Source organism: Corapipo altera, unplaced genomic scaffold (assembly GCF_003945725.1).
Source record: "Corapipo altera isolate COAL_440 unplaced genomic scaffold, ASM394572v1 57, whole genome shotgun sequence".
NCBI classification, from domain to species: Eukaryota; Metazoa; Chordata; class Aves; order Passeriformes; family Pipridae; genus Corapipo; species Corapipo altera.
The window spans coordinates 5,290,495-5,307,943 of NW_020884905.1; the positions used below are offsets into that span (position 1 = coordinate 5,290,495).

Sequence of the window (17,449 nt, forward strand, 5' to 3'; positions counted from 1 at the left end):
CCCTGACAGCATGGCACAATGCCTGCACTACTCAGAGAGGAAATCACCTATGACTGCATTCACTGCAGATGGAGATGATAGGCAAGTACTATTACACAGCCAAAACAGTTATAACAACAAAGATCATTTCTACCCCAGCTGTGTCCCTTTTTAGTTTTGTTTTTATCCAATAAACAGATACATACCACCTCCAGTAGCCCTGAGAAAACCTAAACCTACTATTATGAAATAATATTAATTCTTTACAAAGAAAACACGAACACATTAGAATTCATTTATATGGGAAAACATGACATAAAAGCCAATTACAACACATCATCTAAGTCTGCAATAGCAAAGGTTTTTTTGTGCTTTCCCATTGTTTCATAAAGACATCTCAAATACAGCAGCTTACCTGATCTTGCAGAGACATAACAGGATTATTTTTGGTTGTATTAATATGTAGAACATGATATTTGTTCTTTGCACAAAGATCATAGGCAATATTTGTGAAGGATGTGCTGGCAGTCTTGGGTACTCTGTTGTAAATAATCACCACATCATCTTCTTCATCCAGTGCCACATCCTGTCGGGGACCATCTACCGTATGACGTTGTTCTATTTCTCTGACTTCATGCCTTGCAATAGCTCTTTCTGTTAAGGATGAAAAATACAAAATTTCAATGTAAATATCACCAATTCTGAAGTTCAAACCTTAGAACAAAAATAGTCTGGTGAAAAGCAGTAACTCCTCAGCGGTGAAGGCAACACTTGCTGTCATGTATTTCTGACACATCTGAAGCAAAACTTAATCTATAAAAATCTATGAAAGACAAAAGGGGAGTTAGTCCAACACAGAACACAAAGACTAGAAAGCAATCTGCTTAGGGAACATATACCATATTCTATGACTCACACTGACATTACAGAAAGCCATCATCTCTAAAGAAAAACATCTATAATGCACTATCAAAATGGCAACATCTCCAAAATATCCCAAATCATTTCTATAATAAACCTATTTAAAAATTATAATAGAAGGAATAACTCAAGTAATTTGAAGAACATGAATTTTCTGGAAACAGTAGAAATACTAACACCAGAGATTTAGTCCTTAACTGCATAGACGCACTGTCTTTCAGATGAAACTTTTGTTTTGTTATTTCAATTGATACTCTTTACAAGAGTAAAGCATTACAATAAATGGGGTTGACTAAAATAAAAGCAAGAAGCGCTTATAAAACAGTTAACATTAAGGTGAAGAGTGATCTCTGAGTACTGAAATACTTAAACGCATCAAAAAGAAAGAAACATGGAAAAGTAAGCTACTAACAAGACATTTTGGCAAGATGAGAACTTTGTAAATAAACCATCTTTCCTTTTATACAAAGGGCAATACTCTGAGTAATTGAACACTGCTTCAAGTGCTAAAAGTTTATCTGGAAAATAAAATTCACAGTATTACAACATTTTTTTTTTTATGCTGCTGAATATCAAATATCCTGTGCTGAATCAGACAGAGCTTTGTTCTGTTCTAGCTAAGTATATACTTCAATACGATTTGCAATACAGATGTCAAAGCATCTTTTCTCATTCATTTATGGTGATATTGCCTTTAATAATGTATTCAAAGAAATCTGCATTTTTCAACAGTACAAGCTGAAGTCGATAACACAAGAGTAACCTGTATTTTGTTCTAACGCAGGGTATAGCTCTTTCTGGATGACACACTTTTAACATCAGCAGCTCTTGGCCTTTACTTCCCTTGCTTCTATAACCCAGCTCCTTCTATTCTTTTTCACCACATCTCTTTAATTATAACATAAAATCACTTTTAAAGCAGAATCATTAAGCTGTGAACACCACTAGCCTGTAATTCCACATAAATTGTCTTCAACCAGAAACTTCCATCTGTCTGAAATGTTTCAAAGCTTAAACTCACTCAGTCTCTCATATGCTCATATCTCACACCCCATAACTAAGTTACATCAGTATAAAAATGTTTGTAGAAAACGCTTATTGAGTATATCTCAATTTTCCACATGACATCTGTTGCTCCCCACTACATCAGTCACAGTTTTTGCGCGTTCCTTTCTCATTTACTACCTCTCCCATCACTGCTTGCAAATGTCCTATTTTGGAAAGAGATGAGGCAACAGACTCAGGTTTCACGTATCTGAAGATGGCTACAACAAAATGGGGCTGGCAACTTTCTGCCAGTAACAGATTAGAGGAAGCATTTGGTAGGGGACATAACCATGTGGCTGCCCAAGGCTACATAGATATTGAATACCATCTAGAGAGGCTGAAATGAAACAAATTTAATTGGTATTTTCCACACCAGAGTAGTAGATCTAAGTTAGATTTGAATCATAGCTGCACAGAACCCCAGCGCTGATGAGGCTGGCTGGCACAGAGGGAAGCTTCCCCTTCTACATGGAAGAAGGAAACATTCACAAGAAACAGACATGATTTGTAAGAGGATTGATGAGAAGCCTTCCTCTAATGAGGTATTTTAAACCATGATGATTCAAGAATTAGTGTGATAAGTGCACTTTAAAGACCATGCATAAGATATAAAAGCTGTATGATTGGATGCAATTAGCAGAAAGGCTATTGCATCCTACCTCCTTCAACTTCCCATGGCGAGGGGGGAAAGCAAGAATTCATGCAAGGAACACAACCTTCACAAGCATGAAGTACACAGACAGTCCTATGATAAAAGAATAAGGAGCCTTTAAATTTCAAACTAAAATGAAAACTAATCTTTATGATGAAGCACTGAAATTACCTTTCTGAAATAACTGCAATAGTTAAAGAACAAAAGCTGAGATGAAGTGAATGGCATAAACTGCTGAAGTGCAAGGGAAGCTAAAGTTACTTGAGAAAGGGATGAAGTACCTGGAAGTATCTAACCTGGTCAGCCACCCTGAAGGCCTATTTCATTCTAGTCTATTAATAACAAAATAAAGAAAATTGCAAGTTCTGTACAAATTTTTTCCCAGTCACAAATAGTTTGCAGTTTTTCCTGTGAAGTCAGGAAGTTTTTTTGATACTTTCTGAGAAGTCAGTTTAACTCTTAAAATGACAAGTGATTTGATGCATATGGATTTTACTTATTTATTTGCTTATTTATTTATTTATTTGGGGAGGGGGAAGAGGTCCAATCACGGTAACATGCATCTGAGAATAGTCTTTGGGATAATTAGTTAATTAGGAGTTAGAGAACTTTAGGATTTGATAGGCATTTGTTTAACTACTTCATTTCTATAAAATTTAAATAATCTTGGAGGTGAAAGTCTTGTAATGGTTGAAAAATGAATATTGCTTATGTGTCTTTAGAAGTACGATAGAAATTAAATGTATGCTTTAATAATGCAGAAGACAGGAAGAAAGAAGACACTAAGTATTTTTTAAGTATATTTTTTTTACCAAACATCTTCTTAGATGATGCCCTGCAAACTTAACTTTGATTACAGAACCTGTCTACATAAGGTTGGACTGGTTTCACTGAAATCAATTAAAAAAATAAATCAGGATAAGTGATTTCTTTCCTATTAGAGATCCTGTGGACAAATGCCCTATAATCTCACTGCTTTCAATGCATTCTATCATTTTGTAAGAAAAACATCTCTGCAAAATTATTACGAGCTAAAAGCTTAAACAGGGTTAAGACCCTCCACAATTAATTTGACACTATATAACTACATCCATTTAAACAGATAAGCAGCATTTAAGCAAGTGATATTTTGAGTACGAGACAGATTTTCATACAGGATAATTTTAAGGCATAAAATATTGTCTCACACTTTTTTATTACTGTTGGTTTGAGTTCACTGTAATAAACAATATAATTACTATACAGTTGGGAAAAACTCTGTTCTGTCATCTGCAGTTGTCCTACAAGCAAACATTCATCAACTGCAAGGACAGTTTGCACACAGGCAGTACCACATATGATCAGTGTAATAACAGTTGCTACACTGATTATTTACCAGCAGATGAATTACTTGCAGAGAGTCTCTAGCTGGTTGAAGTAGCTGCTTTGTAAACAGCAGAACAAGTTTGTTTTCCCACCTATTTGTCTATATGACCTGCTAAATCTTCCTTTATCCCATCTGTAACTTAGCATCTTCCTATGACTTACTTTTCTTGGGCCATCCTCTTGTAGCAATAAACCAGAAAATGTCATGGCTAGCAATAAAGTGGTTTGCCAGTCAGATACTACCGGAAAATAACATATAATGGGCAAGTTATGTCTTTTCCTTCAACAGAAGCACTAATAGCAACATTCAATCTGTATACCACCACTTCGAGATTGCTGCCCTTTCAAGTCAAAGCAGTTTCTCAACAAGCTCAAAAGTTACTAAAAATACCTGGAAAGAAATGGACAGGCCAAGTTGGACCACTTAGTCCTATTTTGTTAGGATCTCAACTAGTAAAATCACCTGTGAAAATACATTGACCCAAACATACCTACAAAAATATTTGAAAACCTAACTGAATAATGTTTACATAATTACAGAAACAAATCACCCAACTGAACAATATTTAAATAATTATAGAAACAAATGACTGTGATCATAAGCAGTTATTAGTCTACATTCCTTGCACATTCAAACAGATGAATGTCTCAGGTAAAACAAGCTTATTAGCATTTACTTCAAATCCAAGTGTTAACTGCATACAAAGTATATTCTTCCCAAAGAAAATAGTGTGACACGGATTTTAACAGCTTAAAGATTAACAAAACCAAACATTTCAAATTCCTCACATTTTTCACATAAGCATAAAAATCTCCAGGGATTTCTTAACAAAGAAATCTATCAAAATCAGAAACTCTTCTTTACCCTGTAACTTAGCACTTACCACTCTTGATGAAAGATACATTTTGAGCCTCACTGGCTGTCAAAGTCAAGTTCACTGAGTAACTGCAAGAATACTTCAGAGCATACTGCTCTACTTCCCCAAACTATGCTCTTTGTCCTCTAGATCTATTTTCCTTCTGTATGTATCTACAGATATTATTTAGGCTCTCTTCAATATGTCTTATGTGCCTGCCATAATTCCTTGTGAAACCTCCCACTCGGATGAGGAAAGACTCAGTTTTTAAATAAGTTTTAGCTCAGCAGCCTTCAAATATTGTCCAACAAAAGAAGATGTGGACTCAAACTTCACTCACACTGACTTGATGTGAAGGAACTGGACAGCTCGTGTTGACAGCACCATCCCTGACCAAATAGTTGCTGTCCATCTACGACACCGGATGCCACTTTAACCCGATAAGCAGGTTTCTTCCAGTTGGGAACAACACTGAAGCCAGCTGACTTGGTGTCTCAGCTTTCTTTCCACTGTGCTCCCAGGCCAATTAGGCAAGCAGCTGGTAGCCTGAGGCAGTGAGCAGCTCTCAAGCTGTTTCCTTGCCCAAAAGCTGCATTAAACACGATTGGCCTAAATACTGAACCCAGGCAGGACTGAAAACCTAGTCACTACTGACTCCATTCTCCTCTGATGAAGAATGAAAACTGAACAGCAGCTTAAAACTGAACCGTAATTATGCAGCAAAGTTAATGTTCTGAATAATTTTCAAATGATATACACCCACCATATACACACAGCCTTCATCCGTCACTGAAATGTGGCCTCCTCTGGGAGCTGTTTAGCAGCACAAGACTTACAAACCAGAGTGCTCCTGTATGTGGATATCAATACTTCAGGGATGGAGAGGAAAAGAGAAAGAATCAATGGTGCTATGACAATTTACAGCCATGGAGGATTTGTGTCACTATACTCCATTAAAACTGAAGGAAAAATATAGATTGAATTAATAAAAAGTTTAATTTGTGCAAGGTATCAGTATTACTCTTAACATTCTAACTCTGATTTTAAAGACCTTTACATATAATAACTCCATACTGCTCTAGTTTGAAGTCTTACAAACAGCAGAACTACCACTAGTTCTTTAGCAACTTCACTTAAAGACCAACACATATTTTTGGGCAAATATAAGAAAAGGATTTGTAAGAAACGAACCTGCAATTTCAGTTAATTTTTTTCACGCATCAGTGAAACCTGATGGTAGCAAGAACACTTGGACAGAGGGTAGATGGTCCTATAGCATTCCCAACCCCTCCCCCAAACTACTCCAAATCACTTCACAGCTTCAGAAATTTTGGTTAAAAGATACTCATTCAGGGAACCACACTTCTGGAAATCACTGCTAATGCCATATGCAATAGCCATAATTTATTCTGGTTAAAAGAATAACTTGGACATTTTGCTTTCTTCTTTTCTTAGATATTTATCTTTGTAGCTCAGAACAACTTACCTAAATAAAAATGTCTTAACACTTAAGGGATTTTAGCTATTTGCATTTCTGACAAAAAAGACTGCTGGTCTCATTTGCACATCTAGCTGTCTTTAATCAGCTATGATTAAATATCTGTTAAATGAAATATCTGCTAAAACCTTTAATTTAACATTGTCTTTAAAAAGTCCTCAAATTCCAGGACAGCCTTAGCACATACTTGCTCTGAGCCCAGTTCTGACCCAGAGCAAGTGAAGATCCTGTACAAAACCCATAAAAGGATGAAAATGAAGTAAAAAACTTAAAATAATATCAGAAAAGTAATTTTAAGGTTTTCCAGTCAGGTCAAAAAACCCCATGTTTTTCTTCCCCTTCTAAGAATTCAGTTGTCTTAGTTGCAGAAAATTCTAATGACTAATTTTAGAAATTTTATTCCAGCTTGGTTTTTTTCCAGTAATGCATGAAAAGATACAGGTATAAAAGATCTTCTGTAATAAAACCCAGTAGTTTTGTGACTAATTAGAAGTCACTAACATTGCCATATCATTTTCTTTAATAGTGGTTAATGTACTTTCAGGACAGAAGAAAACTGTTTTCAAACTCCAAACTTTAAACTTCGACAAATGCTCACTGGAACTAGTTAAAAGGAAAAACAAGCCCGGCCTTCCCCCCCCCCCCCCTCGACAATACAGACCACCAAGGAAGCACTGAGACCATTAACTGAAAACTAATGCAGCAGCTGTCTGAAAATTAGAATTAGCGACACTAAAAAACCTGCTACAGTTCCACTAGCATTTGATATTTGTCACTTTATTTCAAGGTAGCATTTTTGCCAGGGCTTTATTTTGAACATGTAAGTAGAAACATACTGATTAGTGAGTAATATCGTTAAGGGTTTGATTATAAACTAAGACAAAAAGGGTTTACTGAACAGTGAAATCACAATCTCACATAGACCTTCAACCTGTTTTTAAAATCAGAGCCTGCATTTCTCTTATTTCTACAAATTTTTTAGTTGATCAACTGCATTTATGAAGAGAGTATTTAATGATTAGGCTCTGATTAAGTATTTTCTTTTTTAATCTGTTTTCTTTCTTTTTTTCTTTTTAGACTACAGTTAACATACAGCCTTACATATTTTTCTCCCAGCATACCATGCGTGTACTATAAAGTCAATCTGTCTTTCAGTTACATAATATATAAGACAGATAAGGGTCTACATCTCAAGTTGTCCCATGAAGGGTAAAACTAAACAAAACCCCATGGAAAGTCACAGATCATATGACTTGCATATACAGATCAAAGCTTAGTTACCCCAATAAGCATGATTACTCCCAGAAATAATATGGTTTATAGCAGAAATTTTGGTATAACAATATCTAATAAAAGAGAGGGGAAAAAAAAGGTTTTAATTCCACCGAATATGAAATTTCTAAAAACTTGTAAATGCTTGAAAATAAAAGGTGCATACTTAAATCTTCAGCTCCAACTACAGTATCACGACTATGTCTCCTGAATACTGCACGTAATACTAATTGTAAAGTTACATAAAAATTTACAAAAGCACTTTAAGCAACATGGTGTGGTAGTACATTTAAAAATAAGCATATGTTGAACAGCTCCATAAACTCTCCAACTTTGAACTTATCTGTTTTGCTTGACCCAAGTGTTGACGTCAAGTTGATGATTTAGCATGAGGGCAAACACAACAGTCACCATTCATCTTTTTTTCCTCCCAGTCACTTGCAAATTCATGTTTCTTTAGGACAAGTAAACTGGAATAACAGACAGCTGTAAAGAGAAGGACGTAATCACACAAGGAAAAGGTTTGTGGCTTTTCAGAACCCCAAAACTGCCAGTAAACTGTTAAGAAGCACTGTGACTATGATAAACAATGAAAAACACTTGCAAATCAGGGATTTGTTCTCTAAATAATAAACCTCAGCTAAGTATACAACAGTACGGTTTGCCCTTATTTATAGTACCTTACTATTATAATGCAGGTCTTCAGTGTTCACAAGAAAAGTTAATGGAACTGTTTTACACACATATATACAGTTGTCACAAGCATTCCACTACACAAATGTGCATGTCAGTCCTTCAAGCAAAATCCAATTCAAACAGTGAAAGAAAACAAGATCAATATACAATGTCTGACTCCATTTAGCAAGGCAGTCTGGAAACTGGTTTGTTATTTATATATATGTTATTTATAGTATTATATAAGCTCTCTCCAGCCATACAATCACTTACATTTTTTAAAAGGGTACTGGCTAGCAAAACAGCAAAAAGTACCACTAAACTATCTGTTAAAATCATTGAAAGATCTCTGTGTATGGCCAATGCTATATTACAGTAAGTCCCCATCATGTTTAATAAAACTAATTGCTAAAATATACTGTTATTTGCAACATATTACACTTATACCCCCGCTTGTCTTCACACTTCTTGGCTAAACTAATCTAATCTGGAAAACAAGCTATTGCCATCTGGTCTAGTAGCCAAAAAAAGGAAGACAGCAAACAGCACTGCCTCCTTATCAGAACAGCAACCGACGTGGTTAAGGTAGAAGAGCTAAACATTTTACTAGGAATCTTAGGAAGTTAGAGTACCAAGAATAACCTTATGAGAACTCTGTGTAGTACCAACAGATGCAGAGTGGTATTTGCTTAATTAACATTGGCTATGTACAGATTAAGCATTTACAGTGGTAAATATGATTTCTAACCCTCATGTAGCTACAGGAGTTTGTGTAAAGTCCTTTGAAAAAAATCAAAACAAGCCTGCATGCTAAATGAATCCCACTGTTGTTAAGTCATAACAGAATTAGTTTTAATCACATTTTTTAAATACTGACTAGATAAGCTCTTGATTATATTTTTTGTTTTCTTTAAGAAAATTATTTATCTTGCTCTTAGCTTCATTTAAGAAGCATACCCTGGTTGCTTTAGGTATAAATCAAAGTATGTTTTATTCTTACCTCAAATATGAGAATTGTTAATCAAGATATTTGCTAGTTCATGTAGCTTAACTATCAACATACATAAAAAAAAGCCATTTTATCTTTTATTCCAATCTAAGGCTTGCAGCCTAAAGATCTCATCTGAGACGGAGATGAAAAAGATAGGCATGAATAATCTCTAAAAACATACAGACTATTTAAAAATTACATTTCAGGAACATCAAAGCCATTTTAAGTAAATGAAAGTACAACTCGCTCCTCTTTCTTAACTAAATGCTACAACAAGCACTAAATTAAATAGGTTTGTAAACTACCTCTGGAAAACTCTTCCTGGTATACCCTACACCTCTTCACACCTTGAGTCCAAGCTATTCTTAGGTAGAACTAGGAAAACAAATACAGGCATTATCAACCTGGTTCCTTTCTGAATAAAAGAATTACCTGCTTTAAAGGGACCTCTTCCCCTCTGACTTTCAGAGAATTCAAAGGAGCAGTGGTCCAGTGGACTAAAGGAGTCCACAGAGGGGATATTACAATGGAAAGCCTGCAAGTCCTCTCAACACATACCTTCCTCCCACGCTCTACCCTGCAAGTTCAGTTGAGCTTTCATGAGAGAAGCCCAGATGAAATCCTCAAGATGAGTTTGAAATCATGCATCATTGTGACACAACTAGCAGCTAATACAAACCTCCTATCTTCTCCATGCTAAGGGACAATGGCAATCATACTCTCTTCAAATACTTGCATACCAACAACACTACTATAAATCTCTTTGCAGCAGACATTGATTAGCAAAATCAAAATTATACAAGCAAAAGCTTGATCTAGTTTCATGTCAGTGTGATATGGAGCTCCTTGTGCTTGTTAAAACAAACAGTCCAGGGCTGGTGAGGTGTGTACTGAGGTGGTTTGGCACAAAAAGATTCCCACTGGTAGGAGAGCCAGCTGCTCACTGAAAGCATCTTGGTGTTAATCCTGATTTACACTGGATTAATCTTTTTAATTAAAAAGAATTCCTTTCTTACATGCACAAGAAGTATTTTGGTCTTTCCGCAAACCAGCACTTTTTTCGATAAGGACTATTTGATGAAAATTTGATGAGAATAAACAGGCAAACATTTCCCTCACTGCATCTTAGGTAGCTGTTGTAAAAAGGTAAAAACAATTCCAGCCCCTTGCTCAGAACTTTGTTCCCACAGTAGTAAGGGATACAACAGATCTGTATTCATCCATCTCTAACAATGCTTCCTGACTAAAAGACACCATAATTATTCATTATCAGAAGGTGTATCATCACTGAACTTTCTAAAAGTCAAAATTGTAGAATGTTATGCTGGGTAATGCAATGCCACTGAAATAAAAGTCAAAAAGAATTCCTACAGATTCCCCCCAGTAAGCCCAGAGAAAGAAAGGAATCAAGATTCTCTTTTAGTATTTCAAAATCATTAAAAATTATAAGAAAGTTAATTTTGTTTTACGTACTGTTTTATTAACAGTTGGTGTAGAACTGCACAGTATATAAAGAGTTGACTGGTTTTGAAAAAAAAAAAAAAAAGCAAACCACCCCAAATCAAACATTAGGAACACTCACATATTTGGTCAGATTATCTTTTGCAGACATTAAGACTTTAAATTGTCAGATTTTATTTTATACAAGCCAAGTAATCTGCTTCCAACAATAGTCAATAGCCTAAAATCTAGCATTAACCCATTTCTAATAAGGCTGAAACCAGCAGAGCTCTGTAAAGGAATAATCCTTTTGCTGCCATTCAGAGAAGTGTTTTCAACTGTCAGTACTGAGCCAGTGATGATATTTTAACTTGATTTTAAACAGTATATTACATGGTCAGCACAGACATGAGTAGCCATGCTAAAACTATGTTTTGACGATTTGTGGAAACCTCATAGCCAACGTTTCCAAAGAAAGAAGGCCTGTGATACTGAGAACTCTGTGCCCTCACCAGAGGTGCAGGTATTGGTCTGAACTCAGCTTTCTCCAGAGAAGCTGTACAGCTGTAACACTTCCTTTCTATGACAATATTAAAACTACTGAATTAATCTAAAACAAATTTTTACTCTCTGTTCGTCACATTTCCATACGTGAACCCAAATTCTCTTGAGCTGCCTTTGGTTTAAATCTCCAGTGACCACAGATGGTTTCCATATATACAATTTAAATTTCCCTTGCTGTTGCATTAAATCTCCATCCTCAAACTCCATTAGTCTCAATTACTATTTTTGTGTATATGAATAGTAAGGTTCAAAAGTTCATTTTTATGTTAACAAGCTGTAACCATGTAAGGTTATCTATATTTTAATATCTGTTGGTAATTCAAATAAAGTGTGCATGAAAAAACACATAAGTCTTTCTTTTTGCTATATGAAATGGAAGTTACTACTTTAGAATGTTAAGTCTGAAAGATATTTTAATCCAAGTCATTAATGGGGGGAGGGGCTACAACAACAACTCTATTATAAACTTCTGTGGGAGGACATAACGACTGATACAGTTTTTTATAAGAAATAGCTTATTTATCCTGGATACTTCAAAGCAAAAGATACCACTGGTGAATTCTGTTTCCAGGGAGATGACACATTACCTTCCAGAAACATGTCACACACTGAAATTCCTCTTCAGAGTGAGTGAGCAGAGGAAACCATGAAAAGGACTTCTTTGTCATGAAACAGACTCTCTGGCAACATTGTTTCATAAGGAATAAAATAAAGTAAAATAAAATAAACTTCGACTCATGATATTCAGCAAATTTATTTGCAGTGATTAGAGAGGGAACTACCCATGTACCAGCATGGGTAGACTTGGAAGACAGCATATTTGGCAGGAAAAATTCCGATAAAGTTTGGGAACAAAGGAGGGAGGAAAGCCAAGAGGCAATACTCCTTTATAGTATCACGTGGTGCAAAGGAAGCTCCATGACAAGTAAACACTGAGAATGTGCATACTCTCACCCTTCATCTCCTCAGTCACTGCTCTAGATCCACTCCGTCAATTTTTTTTTTCTTTTTGAAGTCACGGTTTATCCTTCAAAAGACAGAAACACTTTGGCTTCAACTTTGGTAAGTTGTAAACACATATCTCCCTTGCTCATATTAAAATAACATCTGAAGTCTTATTACTTTTATATTCCCAGATAAAAGTAACTTCTCTTAGTTTCTGAACAGCTACCTCAAAATATTTTCACACCTCTTTCGACACCTAGTTCATAACATGCTATCTTCTCAGGAAGGCAAGGATATCATAGGCTGACATCAATTTGCAGGATTAAAATTGACTAGGGTAAAAATTCTCACTATGTTTCAAACATCACACTATCAATGAGAAAATGGGTCACTTTTCATCAAAAGAAAATTCTGTATCGAAATCGTTGTAGATTAGGACTTCACATCTCTGAACACTGCTCGCCTATGGCCAACTGAGAAGATAAAGAGAACCCTCAAGCAAGATACAGAGCTGTACTTCAGTAGATACATATTGCTATTTTTTCAGGAAAATTGTGTTAGATTTAAAAAAGGTTATTCTGTTCAAGTGGCCTACCCACTGTCTTACCAAATGTGGACAAATTATCCTCATGATAATTTGGTTAAAATAATAGCCAGTTCTTCCAGAGGCTACAGAAGAGGCCCCCCTTTGTAGTCAATGTTGGAAGCCTGTAAACTCATCAGGTAGTACAAATTTCACTTGATTTTACATGTGGTGTTTAAGAAGTATATGGAACTTCAATAATTTTGTATCCCTCATAAACTATTTTAACCTGTTCTTCAGCTGAGGTACAATTTCTGTAATATATTAACTTTTAAAACTGTATTTACAATTGTATATAGTATGGTTTATTTCAAAATATAACATTTCCCGCTGAACAAAAAAGTGCTGAGTTGCCACAGCTCTATTCTGCTTTCGTGCCTTCCAACTGCTCAGAGAGCGGAAAAGGGCTGGTTTAGGTATTGTGGGGTTTTGTTTTCAAATCATGACTTTCAACATCTTTGAAGCAAAGGAGTTTCAGGCTGCTTGTCTCCGAGGAGGAAAAGATGACTGTGCATCAGAGCACAGCAGACGTCTCTCCTGCCATCAGAGGGAAGCTGTCATGGGCGCTGTGATGTGACTGGCAATGGGGTAATTGACACAAGTTTAATGGCGCTGTCTGGCCCAGCAGAGCCGTGGGAGTCAGACTAGCTGTCTCTGCACATCTGTTGTGGATATAAGCATTTGAGAACAATCCCTGCTTTCAGCCCAGATACTAACTCATCCAGTATATTCATTAAAAAAGCATCTGAATCCAACAGCTTTCATTTTCCAAAACGATAGATCCACGCTCCCTCATGACTACATACATGACTAGTTCCAACTTCTGAACTTCAGATGGACTACGGCCACCTCCTCTGCGAAGGGTCACCTGTGCAAAGCACACAGCCAAGGGGTACAAACCATGGCAAATTAGCTTATCTATAGAGAGTATTTTGGAATTGATAACAACTGAGCTGCAAACCCCACAGAAGTTCACACTCATGACACTAAAACGTCTGTAACAAACTGTCTTGGTGAAAGGAAATTCAATATGGATGTGAAATACATTTCGTTTTAGGAAGTGAGAGCTCTTGATAATAATTATTTAGGCTATTATAAAGCTAAATCTCACTGGGGAGCACAGTTCTCCCTCTCAGAGGCACTTTCAGCCCAATTTGGAAGTCACAAGCAGCATCCTGGCTCATTTGACACACAATATAGTTGTCCTTAAACTAGTTCTAAACTGATAAATACTAAAATTATTGTCATGTTAATTTTATTATTCAGATTATCATTATATGTGAAAGCAGGAAACTCTCAGGTAGTACGGATATTTAAAGGCAACTTGATTGCAAAGCTTATATAGAAAAGCAATATTAATTTACCATTTATCATAGAATCATAAAACACTTTGGTTTGGAAGGGGCCTTAAAGGTCATATAGTCCAACTCCCCTGCAATGACTTACAGTCAGTTGTGCAAAAATCAAGACTGACACGTGATGAAGAGCATGAATAACAGAGGTAAGGTTTTTTTATTTGGTCTCTTGTTTTCCCACCATACAGATACACCTGGTTCCCATTACCAAGTCTTTTTTCCCAGCTGGGAAAGATAGAAACCTTCATTGTAAAACATATGCTGACATACATCTTTCAAAAAGCTAATGTTTTAACAGTTTTACCAATTACTCTAAATACTTCAGGAAATTGTCTGAGTTGTTAAAATTAAAATTATATCTGTTACCACAAATGCTCTTTAATTTAGTCCTCGCTAGCTGGGAACCACACTGGAGAGATCACAGAAGTTCGCTACTAAGAAACATTTCAGCAACAGTTTTCTGTTTTCCTGAATCTAAGGGTGAATTTTATTTTCTTATTTTACCATGGTAGTAAACTATTCAAAACTTTCTTTTAAAAAATACTGGCAGTAGAAAAATGAAGCACTATCTTAGTTAATTAATGGGAATTTTTGCATCGAGGAAGCTGTCTTGAAAATGAGTTACATGTCTTCAAAATTAAATGAAGTACTCATTTAAAAAATAATTAGTATGTACAACAATCACTTGAAAGCCTATCTCCTGCTATAGGACATTTCTATTGGGCAGCAATCTGGACTGCATTATAAGACACTATTATACATGAACAGATGGAAATCATAAAATGATATTTAGCTACAGATTTCCTGTCAGAAACTTATATAAAAAGAAAAGGAGGAAATATGCTTAACATTTTCCATTAGCCAACATCAAATCACTGAAAAAAACAGAGGCATCCATGTAATGCCTATGACACAGCAATCTATTTTTAATTCATAATTTTTTCAAGTCCCTTACATATAAGATAGGCATAAATAAGACTATGTTTTCACCTTTAAGCACACAATGCTGGATCAAAACCAATAAACTACCCAGGAAAGAATACACGTCTTTCAGTTACAGTTAAAAATCAAGACTTCCTAGGTTTGAATTCTTATTTTTGGCTGAATATCAGTGGAAGGCATTGAAGCTCTACCAAGCTTCACAGATTTGTAAGAAGAACTGATTATAGTATCATGGGCCAAAAATGTATTAAGCTTTCCCATTATAAGCTGCAATGAACTGTCTTGGCTAGAATAGCAAACACATTGCTTATTCCATTCAGATATGAAAGTTACTCGACTTGCAAAGGTCAAGGTGCATAACATCAGAATAGTATGAAAATAAACTGCTCCCTTAGTTTAAGGGCAAAGTAGTATCAGCTGTTGCAACCAATACAATTAGTTTGAAACACACAGTATTGTCTTGGATTATACTTAATCAGAGCCTTTTGCTTCATTGCTAGGACTTAAAAAGTGAATACTAATGCTATTAAAGCACAATACAGAGATCATTATAGAAAGTTATAGGAAAAATCCAGTGTCAGATTACAGCTGCTGAACATACCATCCAAAAGGAATGGGGGGTAAGGGAGGTAAGGTACAGATGCCATCTGAGTCATAATACTGAAGGGCCTTACTGTTAATTACTCCAAGCTACAACAGGTAGGGCTTCAAGTACAATCAAGACAACATTCTTAATTCCCCAGTTTATGTCGTGAATTCAGGAGGTCAAAGTACATTAAACATGGGGAGGAAGGAAAGGAATTGGAAAGAAGAAGTAATGTACAAGTTGGCTATCAATTAGAGTATGTTGTATTATTCCACACTCTACTAAAGAGCCAACATCGAATCCAGAATTCCTTATTCTACATACAGACACATATAGTTGCAAAAAAAGGTCAAAAAGTCTATGTTATTTTGGTGAGAGCTGGGAATAGTCTACATAAAGTAAACCTGGCAGCTCACAGCTATCTTGAACTTACCCTTGAGAAGGGCATTAGAATTCTGCAATATATGTCTGGACACAGTAAATAAGGCTAATCATTAAGAACTAACAACGTTCTACCTGTATTTTACATTATGCAGTTGAATAAGAACTTGCCTGTTAACCCAAACCAGAGAGAAGGAGTCTCAGGCTTTACTGAAAAGCACTATTAAAACACAACCATAATTCTAGCAAGTGAAGTTAAAATAAAAACAGCCAAAAAACCATTAAAAAAAAGGTGGCAAACCATCTTAGGAACTGGAAAAATATACCCCTGTACAGCACAATGAAAGAACACCAGGTACTCTTGATGGTTAACCAGGTGCACCGGAGGTAAAGAAGTAGTGCTAGTTCCACACACAAAAAAACCCAACAGCAGTTTCAGAAGCTTTTCAAGGTTTTTTAGGTAGCTTTTAATAGACTTGAATGAGAACACTCTGAGGCCAGAAAGCAGTGAGAGGCCTGAGGAACTCATCTTCCAACCATTAAGGCTTATGCAATCAACTCCCTCAGCTATTTTTTCTGTGGTTGCTTTATCAAAGAACAAATGCAAATGCTTATTTATAAAGCCTCGGGAATCTGAGGGGGAATGGACATTTGACTTTCTCTATGCAGAAGAACGACAGTCTTCATCTATCTTTTTATATGTAAGGCAGTTGAGATAACATTAGGTCTTGTCTTAATGGATTTTGTTTTAGTATCTTCCAACTCAGGGGTAATATAAGGTGACATACAAAAGGCTCGTGAACAGGCTGCAAACACCAGGGACATCACTTAAGCTTCCCTTAAACTCCCTCCAACCACAAACTTCTGCTCTACAGAACATACCTATTTCTATAAAAATAATCAAGATATTTCTTTGCCCATTTATTAGAGACTGAAAAAGGAACAAACCATACAGAGCCACTGATCTATTCAGAGAAAGTATACTAGCATGCAGTAATATATCCAAGCGAGGAACCAGAGGATCTTCAATACACTTGGTATTTGTGCTGCGGGATACAAATAACAGTAAATAAGTTTTTTGATTGCAGACCTGTAAACTAAAGGGGAGGAATATATCATCCAATGTCTTTCTTTTCAAAGCTCTGCCACTGGGAATTTAGTTTAATTTGAGGGGCATTTACTTCTTTGAGGGGAAAAAAGATCTAGTACTCTATTATAGTACAACCTAAACCAAATCCCCCCAAAAAAATAACTCCGTGCCACCAACATCAAAAACTGCTTATCAGTATACAATTATGCCAAGTATTACAATTATGTAATAAAGTCCATAATTGTGAATTTTCTGCTACAATGCCCCTACCTGTGTTCTGTTCACAGTTATCAGTGTCTTCTCAAA

The 17,449-nt window shown here is 35.9% G+C and overlaps 1 protein-coding gene across 3 annotated transcripts in view; it reads right to left on the reverse strand.

The window, feature by feature from the left end:
- HS2ST1 (heparan sulfate 2-O-sulfotransferase 1) overlaps positions 1–17,449 on the reverse strand; it is a 108,615-nt gene that overhangs the window by 19,365 nt on the left and 71,801 nt on the right. For all 3 annotated transcript variants that reach the window (XR_003529023.1, XM_027651610.1, XM_027651609.1), the window contains exon 2: positions 395–633. Coding sequence is in view for 2 of the 3 variants with exons in the window: in XM_027651610.1 (XP_027507411.1) it covers positions 395–633 (239 nt within the window). In the remaining variant the exon portion in view is untranslated. The remainder of the gene's footprint in view (positions 1–394; positions 634–17,449) is intronic.